At 46.3% G+C, this 27,868-nt stretch overlaps 1 protein-coding gene across 8 annotated transcripts in view; it reads right to left on the bottom strand.

Annotated features, from left to right (window-relative positions):
* Window positions 1-5,688: 5,688 nt before the first annotated feature.
* Schip1 (schwannomin interacting protein 1) overlaps window positions 5,689-27,868 on the bottom strand; it is a 761,344-nt gene continuing 739,164 nt past the window's right edge. For 7 of the 8 annotated variants that reach the window (XM_063281588.1, XM_063281589.1, XM_039102019.2 and 4 more), the window contains 5 exons: window positions 15,455-15,572; window positions 14,417-14,614; window positions 13,515-13,638; window positions 11,072-11,165; window positions 5,691-6,341 (listed from right to left, as the gene is read on the bottom strand). In XM_063281588.1, the coding sequence (XP_063137658.1) occupies window positions 6,290-6,341; window positions 11,072-11,165; window positions 13,515-13,638; window positions 14,417-14,614; window positions 15,455-15,572 (586 nt within the window). In that variant the 3' untranslated portion in view covers window positions 5,691-6,289. Of the gene's footprint in view, window positions 6,342-11,071; window positions 11,166-13,514; window positions 13,639-14,416; window positions 14,615-15,454; window positions 15,573-27,868 lie in introns of all 8 variants that reach the window. The other variant, NM_001100666.1, reaches the window with a different exon arrangement.

The following is a 27,868-nucleotide window of genomic DNA, read 5'->3' as shown; positions in this document are numbered from 1 at the left end:
CTTTAGAAGTTGCTTAGCAGGGACTCGTGCTGAGAGTGGAGGAATGGTCTTTCTCAGGGAAGAATCCCCTCCTCCCAATTGGCTATCTAATACCATGTAGTTATCTCAAGGTCATCTACATACAGATGACATTATAAGACTGTATATATATTTAGGAATATATATATATATATATATATATATATATATATATATACACATATATACATACATATATAGTGAAAAAGAGGCCAAGAATTTTAGAAAGAACAGAGAGGGATAAATGGGAGGGGTTGGAGGGAAGAGAGGGAATGGGAGAAATGATGTAAATATAATTTCAAAAGATAAAAAATTATAATAAAAAGTTGCTTAGCCGGACAGAGTTGCCTGGTGCTCTGTTCTGGGCCTGGTCCATATCTGAGATAGTGCCATGCTTTAAAATAAGCCATCTTATCAATGAGGTCAAGAGTCTGTTAGCTCATTGGACAAAGAAAATGGATGCTTCGTGATAAGCAGGAAAGCCCTTCCTCCTGATAACATGCATACTTGTCTTCGCTGTCAGCATCTAAACTGTCTGAGAGGTGAAAGATGGGCTCAGGCTCATTAAAATGCCATGTCTAATACACAGCGATGCTCAGAGACCCAAAGAGCCCACACGTCAGGTGAGATGGCATGTCACTGCAGGCCGTGATTTCTTCTGAGGACAGACAGTGGGAAGGAAGTAACTTTATGAAGCAGAAAATTAAAGAACTCATGTCTACCCTGGCTGTGCCTTACCTGAGTTAGAACACACATGTCTATCTTCTGAAAAGCCAGAAAACAGAGTATTGATTGGATACAAAGAATCAAGGAATCTCGTAGTAAATAATCTCACCAAGAGCCTTGAGTATGGCCCGTGAAACAGAATCATTTCCCCTTGGCCTTTCTTTTCTACATTGCACGCTTATACCTGGTTCAGGGAAACAAACTCAAGAACTCCTAAAGCAAGGGCTGTGTTAGGAGTGTAGCCCAGCATTAATCCAGAAAAAGGAATGGACAGCGAGAAGTGTGTTCCGCAGAAGAACTTACTGCAACCGAATCTTCTGGGCAATTCTTTGTAAACCAAAGCTCCAGATCAGGAAGTCCTTTGGTTTATTTTCAGTCTGTATAGACTGGTGATTAATTTTATAAATTACTTACATTACCTCATACTGACAGCTGACCATAGCTTCTGCTAAAATATCCTGATAAACTCGTCACCCCTCAACCCATATCAAAATGAACACATGCAACCCTTGCATCTCATTTAGACTCAATAAGTGAGCATCAGTGCAAACGGTGTTTGTACTTCCCAGAATTCAGCTGGGGTTGAGCCACCCAGTGTGGTCACGAGGACTAGGGGATCACAAGGCTTCCCCAGATACATATCAAAGAGACCTCCTATGTTGACTTGACATCATTATAAAAACCCATGTTTATTTTTAGAAAGGATTGTTTATCCACAAATCTCATCTTGACCTTATTTTGATTTCTGTCCCAGGGACAGAAGATTGAGTGGGAAATGGGATTTAAGCTAAGCTGTAGAGGTCAGTGGCCAGAAAGACTAAGTCACTTCTTTTCCAGAGAAATGAAATAGTGTGGTATATTGGTTAAGAGTTTGTTCTCAAAGACCAGGACTGGGTTTCTAGCTCTTTCTTATATACGATTGCCCTTACTGAGGACCTGCCTTTGCTAATGCAATGTTAATTTTTTTTAAAAAGACAGATTCAACTAAGTGTAACAGTTCAAATGCCCTTGTTTCTCACTCCTGTAACAATAGAACCAATCCTACTAGAACAGCAGACAGCTGTCTCCCCATGCATCGACTTGGGGACCCAGTGTCCTTCCCTTTTGTGTCTCTGACATCTCCTAGGTCTTGAGACTGCAGCTGGTGAGAAGGGAAAGATGCTGGGCAGAGTCTCTTCAATGCCCTCAGCTGGAGCTAAGACACACCGCAGCCATAAACACTTTATTGGAAAAATCACTTAGTCATGGAATCACCTTAGACGCTGGGAGCTGGGGAGGTCTCTGCCTGATGGGTCATGCGCTAGGGAGAAGTCTGCAACTATGGACTGAGACAGGCATGGATTTTAGTAGAAGGATAGCTATGTTTGTGATAGGGATATTTATTAGAGATGACAGATTCCATAGAAGAATGCAACAGATACCTGGGCTAAGGCCAAGTACTTGAGGGATAGAAATGAGCCAATCACGGGGATTAAACCTGACAACAGTGAGAGTAGCTCACTATGAAAGTCTACAGTCCCATCCCTCAGCCAAGAAGAGAGGGGCTGCCCGTGAGGAAGAGGTGTGCTGTCATTCAGTCCACGCATCTTCCAGCTGTCTGCTTGCTTCTTTGCTGAGGGCTGTTTGTACCCACACGGCAGAGGCTTGTGTCTGCCCCTGAACAAGAAACAGAAAATCTGACAGAGAATTCTTTTAGGCTACATATGCATGTGTGGGAAAGAGACTCATTAAGAAAGTGCCATTGAAGCTCAATGCTTAATGATAAAAATGATTTGAGTATTTGCCAGAAATAGGTCTAATTTTGTCACAAAGAATCAAACTTCTCCCCAATGGCCTTGCCTGGCCTTCTGTTCGTGAGCTCCCTGTACTGTGAGGCACAGCAGAACACTAGGTGACAGTTGGGGTGAACACAGGAGCTAAGCACAAGCAAGAATGTGATCTGGGGGCAAACTGGAGATCCTTGGGAAGGATCTTCAAAGGAGAGAGACTGGCTGACTAAAGCAGGTGGTGGCAGTGCAGCTTGACAATAATGGCCTGGGTGTACAGTCAAAATGGGTGGCCTGACCATTTTCAGAAATAGATGGGAGGAAAAATTATCATATTGAGCAAAATAATGCAGACTCAGACAAAACACCACATTCTTGTATTTAGTGTGTGTGTGTGTGTGTGTGTGTGTGTGTGTGTGTGTGTACGTACTTTCATAGACAAGCAAGTAGCAAAGTGTTATTTTATGTCATTCCACTGTGAATGAACAAATAGTAACACACACACTACCCGTGTGCACCTGTTCATGTAGGCACAAGAAAGGGCATGAAATACCCACGGCTGCCCACTGATTCTTAGAGGGAGGAGAGTGCCTGAAATGGGAATGACACTTTCCTGAAGCCTCTCCACTTTGTAAACAAATATTTGAGAAACAAAAAATAAGGTGGTGCCAAATCTAGAAACGGACAAGCCAGTATCCTCACTCCCCAGTGTTCTCAGCATCCCCACCCCCAGTGTGTGCTCTCAGCATCCCCACCCACAGTGTTCCCACCTTTTGGTTTTTCCTTCAATGGCTCTCGCTGCTCTTATTGGCAGTGGTTTCCTGAACATGGTGTATCATCTTTGCAATGATTCCAGATCCGATACTAACAAGTGAGAAGTCAGAGCCTCAGGAGCAATCTTGAGATCCCAGCCCGAGGAAGCTGGTAGAGCATTTCTTAGGCAGACCTGGTCTCAGGGCCTGGGAGTTTGTGAGCACACCTGTGTCTTCAGATGTGAATGAGAGACGGTGTCCCATCCTTGGGTCAGTTCATCTAGGTGACTTAACTTGTGAGCATCCTAGTTTATGCACACAAGGGTGACCTAGAGCAGGTGAGAAGGCTGATGAGACCTACCCAGTCTTTGCTGGAAAACCTCAGCAGGACAGAGGCGGCCTTGAAAAAACAGCCTTCGAGGTGAGCCTCCCACAGGAAAGGAGGCTCGAAGAGGCTCCTAGCTCACTAAGCATACTCTTTCCTTTGAGACTCTCAGGCGATGAGGGAACCACTCTTCTCCTAGCAAGACTGAAACTGGGAGGGTCTTGGGGGGCTCCTTTTGGTGTGTCCTCATATCTTGTTCTATTCCTGAGCTGGGATTCTTTAGTGATAGCCATGGGCTGGGTGAATGGGTGGAGAAGACTGGATTGAGGGGCCATGGGTTTCTTCAGAATGTAGTTTTGTAGCTACAGAGAGTACACTGCTTAAGACAGAAGACATTTCTAAAGTTTATCAGCATTGACTAACTCTGGTTAGGGTTTTAAAAATTAAGACTGTCTTTCTTGTCAAATGAGTGTCGGTGCCAGCTCTGGAGAAGCAGGGGCTTCGATGCCCAAATTACTCTCTCTTCCTGAGCAGAGGCATTCTCCATCCCTTCTGTAATTTTGTGCTCTCCCAGAGGCTTAGAATATTAAAAATATAAACACTTGACACTGAAAAACATGTTGTAACAAAAAGTTGAAAAAGAAAGTCCATGATAGTGTTTTCCAACATTAGAACTCAGGGACCTTTTACAGGTACCAAGGGGCTAATGAAATGGCTAAGTGGGCAAAGGCACTTTCTGCCAAGCCTGATGACCCAAGTTCAATCCCTAGAACCTACAAGGTGGGAAGGAGAGGACCAACTCCCCAAGTTCGTCCCTATTTCCACACACCACTGTGGTGCAGGCATACCCACCCCTAATCAGTGCTTTAACAGTAAACATGCCAAGGCCACAAGAGGACCCTAGAAGCAGTGTTTTCTGAAGCTTCCACATGATTCCATTGCATGGCTGCACACGAGAACAGTAGCCTGCCCAACGGGAGCACCACGGTTCAGCAGGTACTGACAGGCGCAGTGGGACTTACTCAGGCAGAGAAAAGTGGGTGGAGGGCAACAGTTGTTGGCAATCAGGGCTACCTGAGGCCAACTCACACAACTGAACCCCACTGAGGGTTACAAGCCTTTCTATTCTGAATGCAAATGCTCACTGAGCCCATAAAAGCGACTTGTGTTACAAGTTAGGATGAGCTGTTTGCTAAACATGAACTGTGCTAAGTCCTTCTGTGACTTACAGTGGTCGATCACCTCTGAGAAAGGGGCCTGGGACACTGGTTTCTGAAGTCTTGCCTGTACCGTGGACTCCACAGAGAAACCAGGTGACCGAGGGGCGGAGCTGGGCTGCAGAACTGCTCATCTCTCTCAGTCGTTGGGTTTCTAATCGTCTGCGCCCACCAGCTAACTGAGCGAGTCTCTACCTACTGGAGAACAGCCCACAGTCCTCTTTAGAGCTGTCAATTTTTGAGGCCAGTCGAAGTGCTTCAAAAAATTACAAATGGCAAAAAGTAGCTTTAGAGACACCGTTTTCCTGTGGAGCCTGACGGAATGCCTAACTTTACTTCAGATAGGGCACCAACATCAGACCAACCACCTCTAACCTGATGAACCGGTGAGCTGGATTAGTTACTCACAGGAGCACAGGCCATCTGCAGATGCTACACACCGAAGGAGAGAACTTCTGACCTTTAGCAGTTATTAAGTGCTCGTGGATCCCGGGTAGATAGAGAACCTCGTATGCTCCATGAGCCCTCCCACCTTTCAAGAGAGGAAGCCATGGGCCCAGTCATGTGAGGGTCTTGAGCAGGAAATCACAGGCTCCCGGTTCCACCAAAAAAAAAAAAAATGCAAACAGCCTTTGTTCATGTGGTAAATTTGTTAAATGGAACACTGGCACAATCTCAGGGTCTAATGAGAGGAATCGGTGTTAAAGAGAGGCAGTGTTCCAGACGGGCTGCTTCAGTCAATCCCAGAAACGCTGGCCCTGACATAACTGATGTAGTCTCTCCTACCTGCTACCTTCATGGGAGCAACTGGCAGCTCTGTCCAGTGGGGATTCCACAAAGGGCAAAGGAGGCACAGCCAGTGTTTGTTAGTGAGCAAAAGGATGTATCATATGAAACAAAGTTTTAATTTTTATTTTACATATTTATACATAAAACTTTCAAGGAACCATGTGGATCCGACAGAATGTTAATAGCACATCTAAGAATAAACCTCAGGTAGTCAACATTCACAAAATGTTGAAAACTGATTAAAATATACGTAGTATGGAGAGCTACGACTTCACTACGAGGCAGGCATGTATTTTGACTTGTTAGCACCGTCATTTACAGTTCCTCTTCAAAGCTACAGTGAAGAATGAAATGGTCAATGGTAAAATACTGCTCCAACTTAAAGTTTAGCTAAACAAATAAAAATAAAGTTAAAACTACCCTCTGCTTATCCACGGTTGTTGGTGGTGTAAGTACTGTACAGTTCTCGTAACGATATTTTATTAAAAGGCCTGATAGTAAGTGGAGAGAGTAAAAAAAAAAAAAGAATTAAATTAAAATAAATTAAGAAGCGAAGGCCAGTCACGGGACAGGAAGCGTGGACATTACCAATGACTAACACCGATGTCTCTTTCGGAGCCACCTTTAGCAACAGCATTTTTTACGACCACAGAAGCAAAATAAATTCTAGCTTGTCCTCTGGTGGATGGCTCTCTTTCACTTCGAGGGCATTTTCTCAGCCATGTGCTTCTGCTGACTCTCAGCGTGTCTGCAAAATCAACGATACAGTCACTCAGCGCTGAGGAGAAAGAGCTAGACTGCTTTCCAACCAACACCCTCCAAACCAAAGCTACAGCAGCGTCCGCACCAAGAGCCAGGACGAGACACGCTCGACTCGAGGAAGAGTGCTTTAAGCTCAACCGATTGTCCCAGTTTTTATATTAGGTGATCATGATTTCCGGATTTTGTGAATCACAGAATTAACCTGAGGCTGACAGGCATTACCACTGTGAAGAAGGAAAGCGCTGTGTTTAAACGATGTCAAGAGGCGAGTACCTGGAATGTCTGCGTCAGTGCGAGTTAAAATGTGATTCCCACATGCCAGGCATTGCACCCAGAGCTCAATAAGGCTGTGGTCTTTGTAGGGAGTAGCACAGTGAATGCGGCCAGGAAAGGAACAAATGGCAAATGAAGAAAGCACAGACAGAAGACAAACATCAAAGGTGGGACTGTAGCTCAGTGTAGAGCATACGCCTAACCTGTAGGATGCCCCAGAGCTGCAAGACCCAGAGGGGTAAAACAAACAAGTCAAGATCAGGATCTGCTCGGTTGAGGGCGGACTGAGCAACTGTTTTAACACTTGTAGATTGGGACATTAGCTAAGGCTGACGGAACCCTGGGGCTGTCCATCTGATTTGCTCTCATGAAAGCTAACGTCAAAAACATGATGTAAAGTTCTCTGTGGATATGAAGCTCTCCCAGATTAGCATAAATTCCCCAGCCTGAGTTAATCCTAAGGCGTAAACACAACAATGAAATGGCCAGGGGCCGTATGATGCAAAACCTGGACAACCCAGAAGGTGGGTGGTGGGGATGGAAGGGGGAAAAATGACCATGTTCTTGGCAACCCCCTGAACAGGCACGACCCGAAGAACTGTAAGATCTGTAGGCTGCAAAAGCTAACGGTTTGGAAGGATGGTTCTAGGAAATGACAAATCTTGTGGGAGGCTAAGGCTGTGGTTTCTGGCTGTCATCGAGGGTTGGGGACAAGATGTGTACTGTCTGGATGTGGGGTGACACCAAGCTTATGCCCTGGTCTCAAGCAGAAAAGCCTCCTTATCCATGGTGCACAGAAGGCAAACCACAAGCGGTTTCAAAAATCGGGCACGTGACTGCAGCATCCTTGCCACATGCAGAAACCCTGGAACAAATAGCAACGTACATTTGGCAATCAAGGAACTCAGAGAAATGCTGCTATTGTCCCCACCCCACACTACACTCTGACAGAACAGACCATGGCCCCACGGATGGGTCTAAAGAGCCATGGGTCATTTTCATAGTGCAATGTGTGAGTGTGTCCAGCAGATTCAACTAAAAAAAAATGTTCTGATGTCCTGTGATGAAGAGTCACTGTGGCTAACTGAATCATAGCTCTCACAGTGCTTGTTTTAATGGACCTCTCTACACAATTGTACACACCAGTACATACATCAAGAGACTCCCTGCAAAAGCAAAGAAAAGTGGCAACTAACAGCTTAGGGAAATATTAAAAGCTATGTGTTCTTTTGAGACATACACATAAAAAAGGATTTCATTAAAATGTTAAGAGGCAAAGGATTTCTATAAACTTTTTCATTAGTCATTTTTACATTAAAGTCCTTTGTAAGATGTCTATCATTCTAGTTCCACAAAATGACTATACACACACACACACACACACACACACACACACACACACACACACACACACACACCACAATATCATTGCTGTGCATGGCAGGCCCAGTGCTAGAATCTAAAACATAACAATTCAAATGGTGTGATCTCTGCTTGCAGGATAGAGAATTCATCATCACTTGGTGAGAAACAACAGATCAAATGTACAGGCCGGGCTATGGCCAGGACACAGCGGGAGATAAGCTGGTCTTGTCACCCTCGCAGCTGGTGACACTCTAGCACCCACCACATAGCTGGCCATGTGTGGAACACAGCAGCACGGAATGCATTGGGATTAGTTCCCAGGGATGGTCTTTTAGAATAAAACCTTCCAAGATCATAACTGTTGACCAGATTTAGCCGGTGATGTGGTGTGTCTTGTCAATGCAACACAAGAGGATAACAACCCAGAAGTAAACCCTTGGGGGTGGGCAGACAGAATGTCTCTTAAGAGACATACAAGTAATTTTCAAATCTCTCGATTCCCAGTGTAGTCCAAGAACAATCAAAGCAGAATGTCTTTGGGAGGTGGGACCCGGCACCTGTGGTTTATAAATATCTCTAGGTGCTTTCAGTAAAGACCCAAAACTGAGCAGAACAGATTTGAATAATGGGCGTAGAACAGGTAGAGGAAACTGTGGAGCTGAGCTTCCCAGAGCAGCCTCTGTGGTGATACCACTGGGCATGATTAAGCACCCTCTGGCACTCCTCTGCCCCCATGCACAGCTCCCCACCCCCAGCATGAACAGAAGCATGGGCCTCTCCCTCAATGTAGAGGGTTTCAAGGGAGCACCACGCCTCTGCCTATTATAGGACGGCTCCAATCAAAAAGCTTCTTCTACTGTCTCCAAGTGTTTGAACTTACGGTGCTGCTCGCCCCGTCTCCCAAATCACCACATCTACACCAGCAGGCCCACAGAGAAATTAATATGAAGCCTATCACCTTGAGAAATGGGGATGAGTTGGGGGTCATTCCCTCTCAGCAAGGAATGCCAGCACCACCGAAGGGTTGGGGAAGGTTCTTACTACCATAGGCAGAGAGGAGCTTATGGAAGACTGCAGACTTCTTCTGTGAACTCTGGGGCCTGGCTGCATAGTTCCCTGATGATTCTATCATTTCGATTCGGTGACTCTTGAACTCTTGGGTAACAAAATGAGGTGCTAAAGTTGCCGATGGGGCAATGCCCCGCGTGTCTCCAGGTGACAATCGTATTATTTGAGTGTTACTATAATAATTCAGCTGTTGGTAAATATTCTCAACTTAGGAGGCATGCTTCTTTCCTTTTTCAGGTAATATAAGGCGAACAGGGATCTGGAGAGAAAGCTCACTGGTTAAGGCACTTGCCATACAAGTGTAAGGACTGGCGTTTGGAATCCAGGATCCACGTGTGGAGCCTATAATTACAGCCTCAGAAGGCAGGGAGAGGGAATCCTCAGAGCAAACTGGATAGCCAGATGAGCAAGCACGACAGTTGTCGGCAATTTGGGGCTTTCACATGCAAGTGCTGGTGTGTGTGTGTGTGTGTGTGTGTGTGTGTGTGTACACACCCACCCTACCCATACATATCCTATATATATATATATATATATATATATATATATATATACATACATACATACGTCTCTCTCTCTCTTTCTTTCTCTCTCTCTCTCTCTCTCTCTCTCACACACACACACACACACACACACAGATTAAAAATAATGCTAAAGAGGATTGGGTCTCTTCTCTCTTCTCAGTAGCAAATATCAATACATACATACATACATACATACATACATACATCATACATACATGGTGGGCTTTACTAGAGAGAAGCTAGTAAGAACTGGGAGCCAGCACTAGCCTGATTCATTACTCTACCCAGCAAGGCAGCTGGAGCCATGCCCATCTCAACACTCAGATCTCAGTTTCCCCAGGATAAGAACAATCTGGTGGCCCTGGGGCTGTGGAACGATGCCAGGACCCCTCCCTTCCATGGCATGGCAGTAATGATCAAGAGCTGGCCCACTAAACAGCTGGCGTCTTTCCGTGGCACCAACCATGTGGCTATTCCTCTGCTGGAAACAACAGAATGGAATGGAGGAGGGCCAGCCACCCTGGGGGTAACAGTTTTGCAGGGTGAAGTCCTTCTAGGCTAGAAATGTTGCCCCGATTTAGAGGGAAGTGTAAGAAATCTTCATAGATTGACAGTTCTCACCATTTATGGGCTGGGAGATAGCTCAGTGAGTAAAGAGCTCGCTTTGAAAGTGTGAATACCGGAGTGCCTTGCTACTTTTAATTGTCAACTTAATACAGTTTGGAGTTAACAGAGGAGAAAGAGTTGACAGAGCAATTGCCAAGATCAGACTGGCTGGTGATCTTGTCGACGGGAGATTGTCTCCACTGCTAATTAATGCAGGGGGGCCCGGGCCACTGTGGGCGATACCATTCCCTTGGCAAGTGGTCCTGGACTGTATGGAGAAGCTGGCTGAGCACCAGCCTTAGTGAGCTGGACAGTGATGGGACAGTGAGCAGCATTCCTTTCCGGTTTCCGCCTTAGAGTTCCTACTCCGCCTTCCTTTAATGATGCACTATAACCTGTAAAGTGAAATAAACCCTTTCTTCCCCTAAAGTTACTCTGGCATAGTAACTATTGCAGCAACAGAAGCAGGACGTCACAGAAAGCTGGATACTGTAGCACGCTCCTGTGTACGGCTACTATGAGATGGAGCTGCAGACAGGAGAATCCCTGGAAGCCCAGCAAGAAACGAGATCCTATCTCAAACAAAGAGGAAGAGAGGGGCACACTCTCAAGGTTGTCCTCTGACCTCCACGTGCATGCCACAGCATACGCATACACTCTTTCCCCTCCCTACCTCTCTCTCACACACACACCCAGATTAAAAATAATGCATTTTCTAAAGAGGATTTTGGGCCTCTTCCTCTCTTCTCAATAGCAAATATCAACGGCTGTTTGGTGAGCTAAAGTACAAACGTAAGGGATTATGTCTCAAGAGCTCATTCTTGCCCTCGTCTTTCAAGTTCAGCCTACCCAAGGCTTTGGAAGGAGAAGCTGGACTGACCTAGTCAAGTCTTCTATGTCCACCAGCATGGCGTCTTGTTCTGTGTGCAGCTCATCTCGAATGAGGAGCAGCTGGACCAACTCTTCATTCAAACCTGGGGTAAAAAAAGGAGCGTTAAAAATCAGATCAAGCTGGGGGTTGGGGATTTAGCTCAGCGGTAGAGCGCTTGCCTAGCAAGCGCAAGGCCCTGGGTTCGGTCCCCAGCTTCGGAAAAAAAAAAAAAATCAGATCAAGCCACACCCAAATCAGAACATAACACACATTCGCAGACACAAAAGTACCTCTACACAGTTAAAAATCATAGGAAAGAATCTTTTTCTTTACAGTGTTTCGCATGTGTGTGATTTCCATGCGTGTGATTTTTACATGAAGGGGTTGAGTAATTACACAAAGCGGAGGCCCATGTTGGAAACAATCATCAATTGCACTTCCATACTGAACTAACCCACCTGTGATCAAACCCACAGCTCACTCACACAGCGGGTCGCCAGCCAGCTCACTCCAGGGCTCTGCTGTTGATACCTTCTAAGGATTACAGGTAAGCCACTGTGCCCATCCAGAATTTACATGGGTTTCTGGGGATCTGAATTCTAGTGGACTCTTATCAGCTTCTTATATGTGCGGGCGAAGCACCCACTGGAGCAGCATGGCCTGTTTGTAAAATTAAGAAGGTACTGAGGAAAAGAAAAATCCTCTGAAATACTGGAAAGTTAGCTTTGTGGCAGGATGTGTAAGATCTGAAGAAGGGTGTCTGAAAGACAGTGCGAGAGAATACCCCTGAGCTAAGCACAGAAGATGGAAATATTGCTAGCTCTCCTGATATTAGTGGTCAGCGTGGCTCAGGAACAGGCCAGGAGCCTGCTCTTGTGTTTTCCCCTCAGAGAAGCTAAGAGCTACAGCTGTTATGTGCACGCACAGGGGGAGAACAGCTGAAAAGACTTGTGAGCAAAGAGACAAGAGGAGGGAGCAGGCCCCCTGGACGTGTTTCCAGAGATTCTGACTTCAAATGCCCCCCACCTTCAATTCAGAAGAGTTTGCAACTTGAATGGGGGCACAAATCACACACAGAGCTCTAAAACTCCACGTGCCTCTGAAAAGCACCAGAGAGTAACGGTACTCCTTAAAAGTCTAGACGAAGCTGCTTCTGTGGTAAAATACTTCATGCTTCTCAGCCCTTGCATGAGTAACAGGCCTAGTGATTAAAACAAAATTAAAGCCATTTTATGTCCCGTGAGTTTAAGGTTTAAAAACAAAACCCTCAAACCAGGTGGCGTAATGCACCTTTCATCCCAACACTTGGGAGGCAGGGGTAAGGAGCATGGGGCAAGAGGCAAAGGGCAAGGGGCATGGGGCATGGGGCAAGGGGCAGGCTGATCTCTGAGTTCCTGGCCAGCCTGGTCTGCAGACTAAGTTCCCAGACAGCCAGGGCTACAGAGAGAAACAATGTCTCCAAAAACAAAACAAAACAAAACAAAACAAAACTTAAAAAACCCAAAATGCTTTCTCTTGATTCTAAAATATCACCTAAGCACATCTCATTTTTTATTTGGATCTAGTGAAAAAACATTATCTTTCTCACTCGCTTCTGGGTGGCCTCTACACTGCTCAGCAATGTCTATGCACTACCTTGACTGCCCAGGAGGTTGGTTTCCACACCTTCCCAAGCTCCATATCAAGTTTTAAACATTCTATGAAGAAACATTTGCAACTAACATAACAACAGAGTCATCCACTTAGTGACTGCCCAGACCTGCGTGGCCTCAACCATGACCAGCCATTACTCCTCTTTCTTGAGTCAACAGGGCCATTTGACAGCCATTACACACACCCAACACCATCTCATCTGGGGCCGATGACATGATCTGGCTGACCATACTGCCTTGTGGGGACACCGTCTTTCACTGGGCCAACCAGTGCCTCCGTGTGACAAACGACCTCCAAAGAGTGCCATCCCCACCAGCTCCCTACCCTCTCTGGATGGGGCTGTTGAATCTCTTCATACCAAGAGGGGAGAGCTGCGTAATTTTTCCATATTTGTAAGTATACATTCATTGTCTTAAAAAAAATCCCATTTGATGTGTGATGGTGGTGATAGCTAAAACAAACTCGTGCCCACGTGAGGTGGGAGGGATGGCTGTGTAAAGCTTGCAGCTACGGAAGTTTGTTCTAGAAACAGATGCAAGTTAAATACACTGCCCATGCCAGGAACCAGCAATTTTAAAAGGACTGGTAACCATGGTGAACCTTGGACAGTTCTGAAAGCTTCTGACATTTTACAGTTTAAAGAAAAGGACAAAACTAAACAATAGAAGAGTCCTGCGATTGTCTAGCTCTTGAAAACACACAGACAGCCCAGTGAAAACAGAAGAAATGAACCCCCAGGCAGCCTTGCCCCTCACCGCCATTCACCTCACGCCTACTTCCAAGCAGATCCCCCACTTACTCTCAATCTGGGAGTGAAGGTCATTGACGATCACTTGTAGCTGCCCGATAGTCATGTCTCTCAGGTCGGTGGGCTTTAAGCTTCTTTTCATCAAGCATTCGCTTATGTGAGGCATGTGAGGCAGCTGGAGACACAAGGGGCAGGGGAGGGGTGAACCGAGTGGCAAAGACCCTGGGGAAGAGCTAGTCTGCTCGTACAGACCCACTCTCACCCACCCGCTTCTGCCCAGGTCTCCAGCCTGAAAGCTTTCCCAGCTGAGCGTCCCAAGGGTGGCCCCATATCTAGCATCCATTTCCTACCTCCATCCCTCCATACACCAGATGGCACACTGTCTGCACCCTAGGCTTCTGGGTTGCTCTCTGACACTAGTTATGGGGAACATAAGTAATAGGAATAGCAGGGATAAAACTAACGGTATCAGCTGCTGTTTACTACTTTATAGCAGGCCACCAGCACCAGTGAATGGGCTCTGGATGTCTTCCTCACTGGATCTTCCACAATCCTACTCTCACCCAGGTGCTGTGTCTGTGAAAAGTGCCACGTGAGCCCCTTGTCAGATCCCTGCAGAGCCAACCGTGACTGCTAAGTCCAGGACACTAATCCATTACACTATATTTTCTCCCTCAAGAGGTGGGTGAGAAGCTACAGCAATCTTTCACTTGTGATAGAGCAGGAATTCAGAAGATCTGAATCACAGGCTGCAAGCGTTCACTTCTACGAAATGTTGCCCGTGTGTTTCTTAGTGTAACAGGAGAAGGGAAAAAGAAACGGACTTTGTTCTTTCTCAACGGCCGGTGCTTCTGACAAACTGCCTCAGAGAAACCCAAGTTTGCATAACTCTGGGAAAGAACCCATCCTCAGTCCCCGAATGCTCGCTTGCATGCCCAGCCTCCACTGCTTACAAGGTCAGCGACGGGAGACTTTTTCCTGTTCTGTTTTTCCACTTCTACTTGCATTTTGGCCATTGGTTTGGCCATGGCCAGGGCCATTTTGGCTTCAGCTTGTAGCTTCTTTTGCCTTGTAAGGAAGTCCATGTCATCCAGGGATTCAGATTCCTCCTCGGTGGTGTCTCTATCAGAGTAGGAAGAACTCTGCTTGCTCTGTAAAGGAAGAAGGAGCAGCTTCAAGTCCCATTCTAGTTGCTATGCCATTGGGGAGGGGCACTAGCAACAGGGTCCTCTCTCAGCATGGGTGGGGCCCTGGTGGCAACTCCACTAACCCACTTGATTGCAAAAAGCCTGTCAGTCACAAGAAACCTAGAAAAGGGCCTATTTACAAGGATTCTGTTTTGAGCACAAATAGAAAGGTTGTAAAAGTTTTAACAGGGCCATGTTTACTTATGGAACCCAGAGCCAGGGTCTGCGATAGTCTTCTGAGATCACCAGCAGCTGACATCTGCCCTATGCTCAGAGGTCAACACACACCCGCTGGTCATTAGAAAGATAGCACAGAGGGGAAACATCCCCGTAGCATGCGTTTACCATTATTCTCAACTTCTGGAACATGTAGGAAGGGGCTGAGCCTTTAGTTCTAAGCCCAGTGAGGAGCGATTCTTTCACACATATATGTATTCTATGTAAGGAATAGATAAGGGAGGTAGCTATTCCTTCTCTATCCCCCGTCAGCTTTGAACTCACTGCATAACCTAGGCTGACCTTAAACTCATGATCCTCCTGTCACAGACCCCCAAGTTCTGGGATTACAAGCACGCACCACCATGCCCAGCTCCCTTTTATAGTCTCTAAAGGAGTAAGTGATTCCTCTCGTAGTCAGCCGCCTTCATAAGCCTTAGTTATCAGTGCTGTGCCAATTCTGAGGTCACCGTCAAACTCTCTCAGAGTGTAATCCCAGCCCCTCCTGGAATGGCTGCTGCGGGTTCACAACAGAACAAACCCTTAGCAGTGAGCAAAGAAACCAAGGCAATGGCCACGTGGACTTACCATGGGGGACAAGGGCGTGTCCAGGCTGGTCTCAGTCTTACTGTCGTCGGCATCGCTGTCCTTGTCACTGCCGCTGTCGTTGACAAAGCATATCTGGAGGTTCATCCCACTTTGTAGTCTGGGCAGAAACAAATGGGACAGTAATTCTGCTTAGCTAGTTGTTACTTGGTTGAAGCTGATTAAATGGAGTTTACTAACAAGATAGTTTTCTGTGTTCTTCATGTGCAGAACTAAGTGACCCAAATCATTCTACATTTCCTTCTGTGGTTGAGACAGGATTCTGCTACATAGCCTGGACTGGCAATCCTTCTGCATGAGTCTATTCTTTCCTTCAAATACAAATGTTATTAGAGGACCTACCATTTCAGTTGGTCGTTTAACGTTTTTGTTTCAGCACCCAGTGAATAACAAACACATAAGAAGATGCTTTGTGTTTACAGCTCTGCCAGTCTAGACGAACAGACTTCAGCCGGTAACACTGCACGACGGCAGTTCAGGTGCTGTCAGGACAACAAGTTCACGAGAACCAATCGCGTAAGACAGCAACACTGGGAAGAGACCTGTGTTTGAAGCAGTTGCCAGAAGCCAATGGAGGAAGCTCAAAGACAAAAACATCACAGGCTTGTTCACCTCAAGAGGCATAAGGAAACCCCAGGGTGTTTGGAATCTTAGAACGCTGGTGCTTCTGCCAACTGAGCCTGACTCCCAGCACCAGCCACCTCTAGGAGCTGATCAGGGTTCTGAAGCTCCTCGCCGTGCAGTCAGAAAGGACAAACGCTAATGATGAGCATGGCCAGACGGTGGGCCCAGCCCCGTGAGCTCAGCTCCTGGTTCTAACTGGCTTTTGAGGGTGACCATGTCTCAGTACTATCTGGTCATTCTCAGCATCTCCAATATCCCAGCTTTGTGGGAAAGTAAATCTTGTGTGTGGACATGTATGTATGGGGTGCCAGAGGGGCCACAGGGAGCCAGTCTAAGCCCGCTTTGGGGCAGAGGATGGCGAATTTGCTCTGGTGTTATTACTGCTGCAAGGTTCTAACCTAATACTTCACGTTTGTGTTTGGTTGTCTTTACCCTAACGATGAAGCAGCTCTGCACGCCTTGCTCATGACTGATAGAATTGCACCCCCCAATCCCATTTAGTCTCAGCACTGCGATTAAGATGTGTACGTACTGCCACCTATTGGTAAACTTTATAATTACACAAGCTCCAGCTTAGCTTTCCCTTAAAAACAATGCGTGGGGGGGTGGGTGCGGGGGAGGGAGTGGCATGGGGGAGGGGGTATGTCCAGCCTTCCTGACACAGATGAGGAAGCCAATCCCAGAGCTGCAGGGAAGCAGGGCACAGGTTCTGAGATGGCCGTTTCACAGTGGGTTCCAAATCTTGAGTTTGTTCAGAGTTTGGCATGAGGCAGGTGCTCAGTACACGTGAACTACCCCCCTTTCTCCACTTTCTCAAAGCTAGGCAAAGGCACAGAGACTCTTAGAGCCTATGTGACTTTCTGAAGGGACCTTACCCTAACACTGCTCACACATTCACAGCCACCCCTGATGCAGCCAGCTGTCCGAAAGATGACTCACACCACTGACAACTAGTAAGCAGCTGGCCCTTCAGTTGTGCCTGCACTGGCCTCCCTCACAGTTTCTTCATGGATCCTGTGGTACGTTCACGTTTCCCTGTGATCCAGACACACTGAACTGAACAAATCTGTGATATCCGCAGTGTGTCTAAAAAGTAGAATCAAGCAATTTTAACAATAAAATCAAGATCTACGGTTTGGAAGGTGATAGCAAGGACAGTCTGGGGACACATTTTAGTCTCACCCGAGTCTAGGATTATGTAGCATTTCCGAGATATGAATAAAGTCTCACAGAGAAGCGTCTGGCTACTGGAGATAAAGATTGTAAAAATAAAACACAACAGCAAGAAAGAATATCGCAAAACCAAGCTAAAGATGCCCAAGGACAAATATCTTCATTCTGAAGAAAAAATGATTATAAACTCTACAGCTCTGCCCAAAGTGTTTAACGAGGAGCTTCTAACAGCTGGGGGACTTGGAAGAATGCTTCAGGTACAGATTCAGAGCCCCACCTTAGTAGCACAGTAGCCCCATGGGAAACTAGATGGAGTTTGGGTGGATGGGGGTGGGATGGGGCAGGGGGCCTGTAATTCCTTACAGTGGTAATCACCGAGAATGTAACTCACAGGGACAATGTGACATCATAGCCGCTTAAGAAAGGGTTTTAGTAAAGACATCTTCAATGGGCTCCCGCTTCAAGAGGGATTTCTTTGCCTTTAGCCTTTAATCGCATTTTAGGAGGAAGACAGCTCTGGGTGACACTCAACCACATTCCCCAAGCAGAGGCCTGACTGTGGGGTGACAGGGCCACCAGGTCTTCTGAAGGCCTCTGTCTGTGCCATGGAGTCAAAGAACAGATAATCCCCATTCTCGCCTTCCTGCCTGGCAGTGAGCTGTGCAGCTGTCTGCAAGGTTTATTTCCGAAAACTGCACTGCCCTGGGTCTCTGCCCTTTTGCTGCCTCACTTAAATCCTGCAGAGTTCAGTCTTCCTTGGTCTCTCGAGCACAATCCCAAGTAAAAAAAAGATTTTGTTTATGGAAGCTATCATTTCAAAGCTTCTCATTCAGAGTCATTTGATGTTTTAAAAGAAATTTATTTTACTAATGTGTTTACATGAGTCTATCACACACACACACACACACACACACACACACACACACACACACACACACACACACACACACACAGAGTGCTTGTGGAAACCAGAAGAGGGTATCAGATCCCTTGGAGATGGAGCCACTGGAATCAGATGCTGGGGTCTGAACTCTGGCCTGAGACATCTCTCTAAGTATTTAGTAGAAAAATGCTGGGTAGGTAGTCTATCTTGCTGGTCGATTTTACCTCTGGAAAGTCTAGTTGGTGATTTCCCCAGGAATCTCTTCTTTATGGACCACATGGGATGTCACCCAGCAGAGCTGCCCAGAGCTATGGGCATGAAGCATCCCATCTGGGTCTGGATAGAGGGTTGTTGCTGGAGAAGGCTCAGAACTTCTCACGTCTTCTGGACACATCATGGGAGGGTGATGACTGCTTACGTGGAAGGGCACTGGATGGGGACACTCAGCAGTTGTGTTTTACAGTGAGAAGAACATTTCTTGGGAAAGGGCTGCTCTTGACTTTGTCTGCAGTTATGAGGAACAGGGCTGGGAGGATGGCAGAATGTTCTCGGCTACCAAAGGAGATCTCAAAGCACAGCCAATGGTATACAACTCGGTAAAACACCAACAAAACCAAAACTCTAACCAGCTCTGCACCAGGCAGTGACACCCACAATCCTGACGCACAGGAAACAGGCAGGAAGGTTGAGAGTTGAGGCCATCCTGGGCTGCACATCTAAAGGCTGAGGAACTGGCACAGAGCTCAGTGGTAGAACACTGGCCTATGAGGAGCAAGGCCCTGGATCTGACTGCTGGCACTGAGGGAGAGAGCCCCTTCCTTCCTTCCTCCCTTCCTTCCTTCCTTCCTTCCTTCCTTCCTTCCTTCCTTCCTTCCTTCCTTCCTCCCTCCCTCCCTCCCTCTCTCCCCCTTCCCTCCCTGCCTTTCTCTCTCTCTCTCTCTCTCTCTCTCTCTCTCTCTCTCTCTCTCTCTCTCTTTCTTTCTTAGCTGCACGTTCCTGAGCCTTTATGAGGCTCACATAAAAATCGTCATGTTTGAAATTCAAATAATATTATATTTTTCAGGGGTTCCTCTGGGTTTTTATTGGATTTTTAAAATTTACATTTCAAGTGTTATTCCCTTTCCTGGTTTTCCCTCCAGAAACCCACTGTCTCCTCCTGCTTCTATGAGGGTACTTCCTCAGCCACCCACCCACTCCCTCACACCTCCCCACCCTGACATTCCCCTACACTGGGGCATTGAGCCTTGACAGGACCAAGGGGCTCTCCTCCCAATGATGCCCGACAAGGCCATCCTCTGCTACATATGTGGCTGGAGCCATGGGTTCATCCCTGTGTACTCTTGAGATGGCGGTTTAGTCCCTCTGAGCTCAGGGAGGTCTGGTTGGTTGATGTTGTTGTTCTTCCTGTGGGGACTCAAACTTCTTCAGCTCCTGCAGTCCTTCCTCTAACTCCTACATTGGGGACCCCATTCTCAGTCCAGTGGTTTGCTGGGAGCATTTGCCTCTGTATTTGTCATGCTCTGGCAGAGTCTCTCAGGAGACAGCTATATCAGGCTCCTTTCCTTCAGATTCTGCTCCACACTTTGTCTCCATATTTCCTCTTGTGAGTATTTTTGTTTCCCTTTATAGGAAGGTCTGAAGCAGCCACACTTTGGCCTTCCTTCTTCTTGAGATTCATGTGGTCTATGAATTGTATCTTGGGTATTCTAAGGTCTTGGGCTAATATCCACTCAGTGAATGCATACCATGTGTGTTCTTTAGTGACTGGGTTACCTCACTCAGGATGACATTTTCTAGTTCCATCCATTTGCCTAATAATTTCATGAAGTCCTTGTTTTTAATAGTTGAGTAGTACTCCACTTTGTAAATGTACCACATTTTCTGTATCCATTCCTCTGTTGAAGGGCATCTGGGTTCTTTCCACCTTCTGGCTATTATAAATAAGGCTGCTATAAACAGAGTGGAGCATGTGTCCTTGTTATACGTTGGAGCATCTTTTGGGTATATGCCCAAGAGAGGTATAGCTGGGTCCTCAGGTAGTGGAATGTCCAATTTTCTGAGGAACCTCCAGACTGAATTCCAGAATGGTTGTACCAGCTTGCAATCCCACCAGCAATGGAGGAGTGTTCCTTGTTCTCCACAAAAATACAGAGACAAGACTTGTGTTCTCCAGACAGAAGCAACTTCATGGTTTTAAGTTTGCTGGTGACTTCCAGGAGGGTGGCAAAGATCATAAAGCAGGTTCATGTCCTTCGTGTTAGGCTGGGCTGATTAAAGTCTGGTCTGAGGGCGGCTCTGAGGCCCAGAGTTCCTCCTTGTTTTCTAGTTCTAGAAATGAGACTCTGGCTTAGGCATCAGTGTGTGAACATTTACCATCTTGTGTGTGTGTGAGCGTGCATGCACGTGCCCATGCTATGTGAGTCTACACCTGGAGGCCAGAGGTGTTCCTCTGTCCCCTCCATTTTATTCTTTTGAGAGACAGGGTCTTTTCTGCAGTTTGCTCAGTGAACTTCAGAATCTACCTGTCTTTGACGCCTCCATGAGACACTGTCGGCTCGCCCAGCTTTAGTGTGGGGACTGGGGAGTTGAACTTGGGTTCTCACGCTTGCACAGCAAGCATCCCCACTCACCGATCCATCTCTCTGACCCACCTTTAAAATTCTTTCAGGATTTCACAATCGTGTGTGCCTTGACTCTGCCATCACATTCGGATGGCTCTCCATGTCAGTTCATCTCAGAGCTCAGAGCCGAAGTCCCAGGAACCCCCGAGAGCTCCGTTTTAATTTACTAAATCCTGTCTGTGTTTGGCACCATACTTTTACAGGGCCCGTGCCTCCTATCATTGTGCGTAATTTCAAGCCAACTGTATGGCCGGGCAGCAGAGCAAGAGGGAACTTCCATAAGCCTATGGCTTTCTAGCTTGCATTGCTCATTAACTGTCCACAGCCACTGTGGCTTGTGAGCCACTGTCCCACGGTGCCATTCATAACTCAACATCCCCAACTCGTTTGTGGCCAAGCTGTTAGAGTACACCCCTCCCACTTATCTGAATGGATCTTTGATGCATTATTCAAAGGTTTTATATATAATGAATAATCACTCACATTTTCCATGCCATTTTTCTGTTTCATATTGATTTCAAAGGGAACAGAGCATAAAATATGGATTGCAACTACCCAAGGGTATGCATAAGTGCATTTCCCTTTCCTGGGACTACGTCATATGAATATGAGAACAACAGTTTGGGGTGAGCCTTAGTTGCACACCGTGTGGGACGGTGCAGGCGAAGAGGACACACTGTTGCTTTGTAGAGAACTGTAAAAGACTTCTGCACCCCACACACTGCCTCCTTCTCTTCCCCCTTACTGTGCCTTGGAGACATTTACCTCAACAACTGCACAAATGCCTGCTGCTGTTTTAAAAAATCACAAGAGAGAACAAGGCTCCTACTTCTCCACATTAGCTATGGAAACACAATGCTGCAGCTTTTCTAAGATCAAGAGTATGTAAACTTGCTCTGGCTTCGAGGTCTACTCAAGAAACAGGCAGACACTCCATTGGACTTCTAAACATCATTCTGTCTATGCATCAGGTGCAAATGGTGCTGGTTCAACACATGGCATCATCACACAAAAGCACCACAAATGATTCTTCTAAGCAAATATGCAGAGAAAATAATTGCTTGATCGTTCCTTCCTTGATCGGTCCTTCCTTGCTTCCTTCCTTCCTTCCTTCCTTCCTTCCTTCCCTCCCTCCCTCCCTCTCTCCTTCCTTCCAGAATCAGGCAGCATACTTTCTAATTTGCTACAGTCCCACTATGGTCTATTGGTTTTTATTTGAATTAGTTCACTCATTTCCAGTTTTTTGTTGGACCATACAGGCATTTTATGGTGCTTGACCCCTGTTAGTAAAGGCATGGCGGTTGATCAAGGAATTAAAACCGAGGTCTTCCGGCAGGTCACAAATGCCGAAGTGCAAATACACACACTGGAAGGGAACTTGAGAACACTCGGTGCACACTCCCTATATTCCATAAACACCTTTGCTACCTGGATATTACTAAAGTAAGGCGCTGTTCAGGAATGTTAAAGCACAGAGCTTCAGAAGAAAGGAAGTGTGGCTGACAGATGGGGGAACCCAGGACAGAGCCCAGAGGGCCATCCTCCAGAGGTTGTGTGCTCAGAAAAGCTAACTAGTATTTCTAAATGTGCCAAAGAATGGGTTGTCTGATGGGGCAACATGTCACTTTGTGTCTTGATCTTGTCCTGCCCTGACATTTCCTTCTCTCCCTTCCTTCTCCCCCCCCCCCTCTCTCCCTCCCTCCCTCCCTGCCTCCCTCTCTGTCTCTCTCCCTCCCTCCCTCTGACCTGGCATTTTAAGAGAAGAGGAAAGAGCACTAAAGGCAGTAGGCCTGTGAATGGCTGTCACAGGATTTCCTTCTCTATATCTGATAACCTCCCCCCCCTTCTGCTCCCACCTCTAAGGCTAGTTCTCAATTCTTCTTTCTGTACATGTTCAAAGCACAGCTGATAGGCTTTCAAGACCTCATGGCCATAGAGTCTCTGTGGCTAAGCAGCCAGTAGATCAGGGCGGCCACCCATGAGCTTTCCTTTGGAGAAGCATCAGCCTGTTTCCTAACCTGGGCTCCAGAGAGCTATAAATACTTGCATTCCCCAGACAGCTGTTGGTTCTCATTCCACCCACATCAGTGCCAATTTCCTTCACTGATGACCACTTCCTGTAATTGAATTTGGAATTACAGGATTTTAATGTCGGCGAAATGTATTTTCAAGAGAAATACTCTTTAGTATGAAGGGAAGGCAAGAATGAGCCCTCTTAGCATAGTAGGCATAAAATAGCTAGATGTCAAATGTGGTCTATTTTTATCTTAATTGAGTTCTGATGATTTCCAAGCAGCCTATGTATGAAATAAAAAGTTGCTGTTTGTGTGCATCTGTATATGCCAGCACTTTACCTACCATACTTAGGAGTGGGGACCTTGCTTTATGCATGAAAAACAAAGTCCCAGACAGGTAAAACTGCACAAAGTCACATGTGTCCTCCCCCAAGAGGCTAGGACACTTTAAGAAGGGAAAAATAAATCCATAAACGAGAATAAAAGAGAAGATGAAAAACAGTCAAAATAAAAACAAAACAAAATAAATATCTGGAAACTGAAGTGCTTAAGAAAAAATGATGAAATATGATGAGTTACTCAGCTAGCAAACACACAGGCATGCACATGAGCACATGTGGCGCATGCACCCGCGCGCGCGCACATTGGAATAGCTGTGAAAATGGCTGAAATGTCCTGATAATTGTCTTAAGTGAAAAAAAAAAAGGGTCATAAAGAGTAGCTACAATGTGATTCCAATTTTATACATAAAAATGCATACACAGGGTCAGTGCAATAGCTCGGCAGGAAAGGTCCCCTTCCACTGCACCCCATGAGCTAAGTTCAATTCCCAGGGTTCCCCATGATGGAAAGAACCGACTTCTACAAGTTGTCTTCTTACCTTCACACATGAGCCATAGCACACGTGTGCTCCCCACCCCACAAAAATAGAGAAAATGTAGGCATTTTTTTCAAACGTCTAGGTAAGATGGGAAGAAACATCCTTCTCGATGGAAGGCATTACATTGGCTTTAGACTCGTCTCCCTCAAATGCCTCTGAATTGTCATGTGTGGGCACTTGGCAAGAATTAGAGAAGGCAAAAGAGAGAGGATGGGAGTTGTCGTCAGAGCCTGTGCGCTGGAGGAAAGGTGAGTGGGGCTCAATGTTTGACAGCTGCCATCTGACTCAGACCACATTGAAGCAGAGTGTGACTCACACCTGAGTCAGCCTGGGCTCTGCTTTTGGCTGGCTGCTGTGGAGAGTGGGTGATGAGCCGTGGGCAGCTGGGAACCCACTTACTGGTAGGTAAACAGTTCGTGGACAGGCTCTCCCACTCGGCCCGCCCCCACTCGCCCGGCCCCCACTCATTCTTACTCTTCTCCTTGGGCCTGCAGTAAACCAGAGACCCAGGGAACTGGCAGAAATTTTAACTATGTTTCAAAGCCAGCCATTCTAATTACTCTGATCAGTCCCTGATCTGAAACTTCTCTCCTGCTGACAGCTACTAGAGCTGTGCAGGGTAAAGAAGCAAGCTTTTCTCTGTCAGGTGCCTAAGAGGCTCCTACGAAAATACTGCAGAGAATGTCCGTACTGTGTGTGGTGTGTGTGAGTGTGTGTGTGTGTGTGTTTGAATAACTGGGTTAGCAGGATTTGTTTGTCTGTCTTTTTTTGTTTGTTTTTGTTTGGTGACTGGATGGAACCCAGAGCCTCACACAAACCAAGCTTGAGCTCCACTCAGCCTCCAAGGTGAATACTTTAAAATTCATGTCCTTTTATACCTTTCAATGTAGAAACATAGTGTTCAAGTACTGAGAAACATTTAGCGGCTGCTTCTTAGGCTTGGTTGCACAGAAGGCTCAGTGATTAAGAGCATGTATTGCTCTTGGAGAGAGAGGACCTAGGTTCTGTTGCCAGCACCCTCCCCGAGAGGTGTCACTGCAAGGGGCTTGGACTGGTGCTAAGGACGGTGTAGGAGATTTCAATTCTGACGGCACAAATTCCAGGAGAGACCTACACCAATGCATCTCTTGTTTTTCGTGTGTGTGTTTTGCAAGTACTAGAGACATGTATGGTTGCGTCTGTCTGTGACAGGACACTGCACTGCTGTTGCTGTTCCACATGACCTGTACATAATCAAGCCATCAGCTTTCTAGTGTGGAGGGAGACGGGCACCCGAGTCCCTACCCTTAACTGAGAAGCTGACGGGTGATGAAGCTTCCGGGGGAGGGACAGTTGGTTTTGTTATGGGCGTGGCCCAGGTAGGTTAACTATACTCCAATGGACGCCTCCCCCAGCATGAGCATATTGGACTCTGGATTACTGAACAAAAACAGCAAAACACAAATCTGGGAGAGGGTGAGAGGTGGGAGGCAGCCCCAAAAAAAGTTATGGGGAGAAGTAGGGGATGAATATGATCAAAATGATTTGTGTGAAATTCTCAAAGAATGCATAAAACAGCACATTAATTTCCTGGTTGCTGCCGCTGCAGAGAGCCCCTGGGCAGCACCCCACGAGCGAACCTGAGCCTCGGGACCACAGGTAAGACCAAATTTTCTGCTGCAAGAAAGCTGCCTGGTGAGCTTGGGACACACGGAAGCAGAATTTCTCTAAGACCGGGCACGTTCTGTGTTTACCGGAAGTCCCACACCCGCGGATCCCAGCCCGCAGCAGCTCTCTGCTCCCAGACCCGGTGAGAGAGAGACCCAACCGCCTGGTCAGGTGGGCACTCCTGAGGCTGCAGAGCGGAAGAGACCACCAACTCTGCTCACCCCTGCCCACATCCCTGGCCCAAGAGGAAACTGTATAAGGCCTCTGGGCTCCCGTGGGGGAGGGCCCAGGAGCGGCAGGACACCAGCCTGAGACACCGCCAGAACCTGAAAGAAACAGACCAGATAAACAGTTCTCTGCACCCAAACCCCGTGGGAGGGAGAGCTAAACCTTCAGAGAGGCAGACAAGCCTGGGAAACCAGAAGAGACTGCTCCCTGCACACACATCTCGGACGCCAGAGGAAAAAGCCAAAGACCATCTGGAACCCTGGTGCACTGAAGCTCCCGGAAGGGGCGGCACAGGTCTTCCTGGTTGCTGCCGCTGCAGAGAGCCCCTGGGCAGCACCCCACGAGCTTACTTGAGCCTCAGGACCACAGGTAAGACCAAATTTTCTGCTGCAAGAAAGCTGCCTGGTGAACTCAAGACACAGGCCCACAGGAACAGCTGAAGACCTGTAGAGAGGAAAAACTACACACCCGAAAGCAGAACACTCTGTCCCCATAACTGACTGAAAGAGAGGAAAACAGGTCTACAGCACTCCTGACACACAGGCTTATAGGACAGTCTAGCCACTGTCAGAAATAGCAGAACAAAGTAACACTAGAGATAATCTGATGGCGAGAGGCAAGCGCAGGAACCCAAGCAACAGAAACCAAGACTACAATGCATCATCGGAGCCCAATTCTCCCACCAAAACAAACATGGAATATCCAAACACACCAGAAAAGCAAGATCTAGTTTCAAAATCATATTTGATCATGATGCTGGAGGACTTCAAGAAAGACATGAACACACTTAGGGAAACACAGGAAAACATTAATAAACAAGTAGAAGCCTACAGAGAGGAATCGCAAAAATCCCTGAAAGAATTCCAGGAAAACACAATCAAACAGTTGAAGGAATTAAAAATGGAAATAGAAGCAATCAAGAAAGAACACATGGAAACAACCCTGGATATAGAAAACCAAAAGAAGAGACAAGGAGCTGTAGATACAAGCTTCACCAACAGAATACAAGAGATGGAAGAGAGAATCTCAGGAGCAGAAGATTCCATAGAAATCATTGACTCAACTGTCAAAGATAATGTAAAGCGGAAAAAGCTACTGGTCCAAAACATACAGGAAATCCAGGACTCAATGAGAAGATCAAACCTAAGGATAATAGGTATAGAAGAGAGTGAAGACTCCCAGCTCAAAGGACCAGTAAATATCTTCAACAAAATCATAGAAGAAAACTTCCCTAACCTAAAAAAAGAGATACCCATAGACATACAAGAAGCCTACAGAACTCCAAATAGATTGGACCAGAAAAGAAACACCTCCCGTCACATAATTGTCAAAACACCAAACGCACAAAATAAAGAAAGAATATTAAAAGCAGTAAGGGAAAAAGGTCAAGTAACATATAAAGGGAGACCTATCAGAATCACACCAGACTTCTCGCCAGAAACTATGAAGGCCAGAAGACCCTGGACTGATGTCATACAGACCCTAAGAGAACACAAATGCCAGCCCAGGTTACTGTATCCAGCAAAACTCTCAATTAACATTGATGGAGAAACCAAGATATTCCATGACAAAACCAAATTTACACAATATCTTTCTACAAATCCAGCACTACAAAGGATAATAAATGGTAAAGCCCAACATAAGGAGGCAAGCTATACCCTAGAAGAAGCAAGAAACTAATCGTCTTGGCAACAAAACAAAGAGAATGAAAGCACACAAACATAACCTCACATCCAAATATGAATATAAAGGGAAACAATAATCACTATTCCTTAATATCTCTCAATATCAATGGCCTCAACTCCCCAATAAAAAGACATAGATTAACAAACTGGATACGCAACGAGGACCCTGCATTCTGCTGCCTACAGGAAACACACCTCAGAGACAAAGACAGACACTACCTCAGAGTCAAAGGCTGGAAAACAATTTTCCAAGCAAATGGTCAGAAGAAGCAAGCTGGAGTAGCCATTCTAATATCAAATAAAATCAATTTCCAACTAAAAGTCATCAAAAAAGATAAGGAAGGACACTTCATATTCATCAAAGGAAAAATCCACCAAGATGAACTCTCAATCCTAAATATCTATGCCCCAAATACAAGGGCACCTACATACGTAAAAGAAACCCTACTAAAGCTCAAAACACACATTGCACCTCACACAATAATAGTGGGAGATTTCAACACCCCACTCTCATCAATGGACAGATCATGGAAACAGAAATTAAACAGTGATGTCGACAGACTAAGAGAAGTCATGAGCCAAATGGACTTAACGGATATTTATAGAACATTCTATCCTAAAGCAAAAGGATATACCTTCT

The sequence above is a fragment of the Rattus norvegicus genome, chromosome 2, assembly GCF_036323735.1.
Source record: "Rattus norvegicus strain BN/NHsdMcwi chromosome 2, GRCr8, whole genome shotgun sequence".
NCBI lineage: Eukaryota > Metazoa > Chordata > Mammalia > Rodentia > Muridae > Rattus > Rattus norvegicus.
The sequence above is the reverse complement of the archived record's forward strand: the minus strand, read 5'-3'. Positions and strand labels throughout refer to the sequence as shown.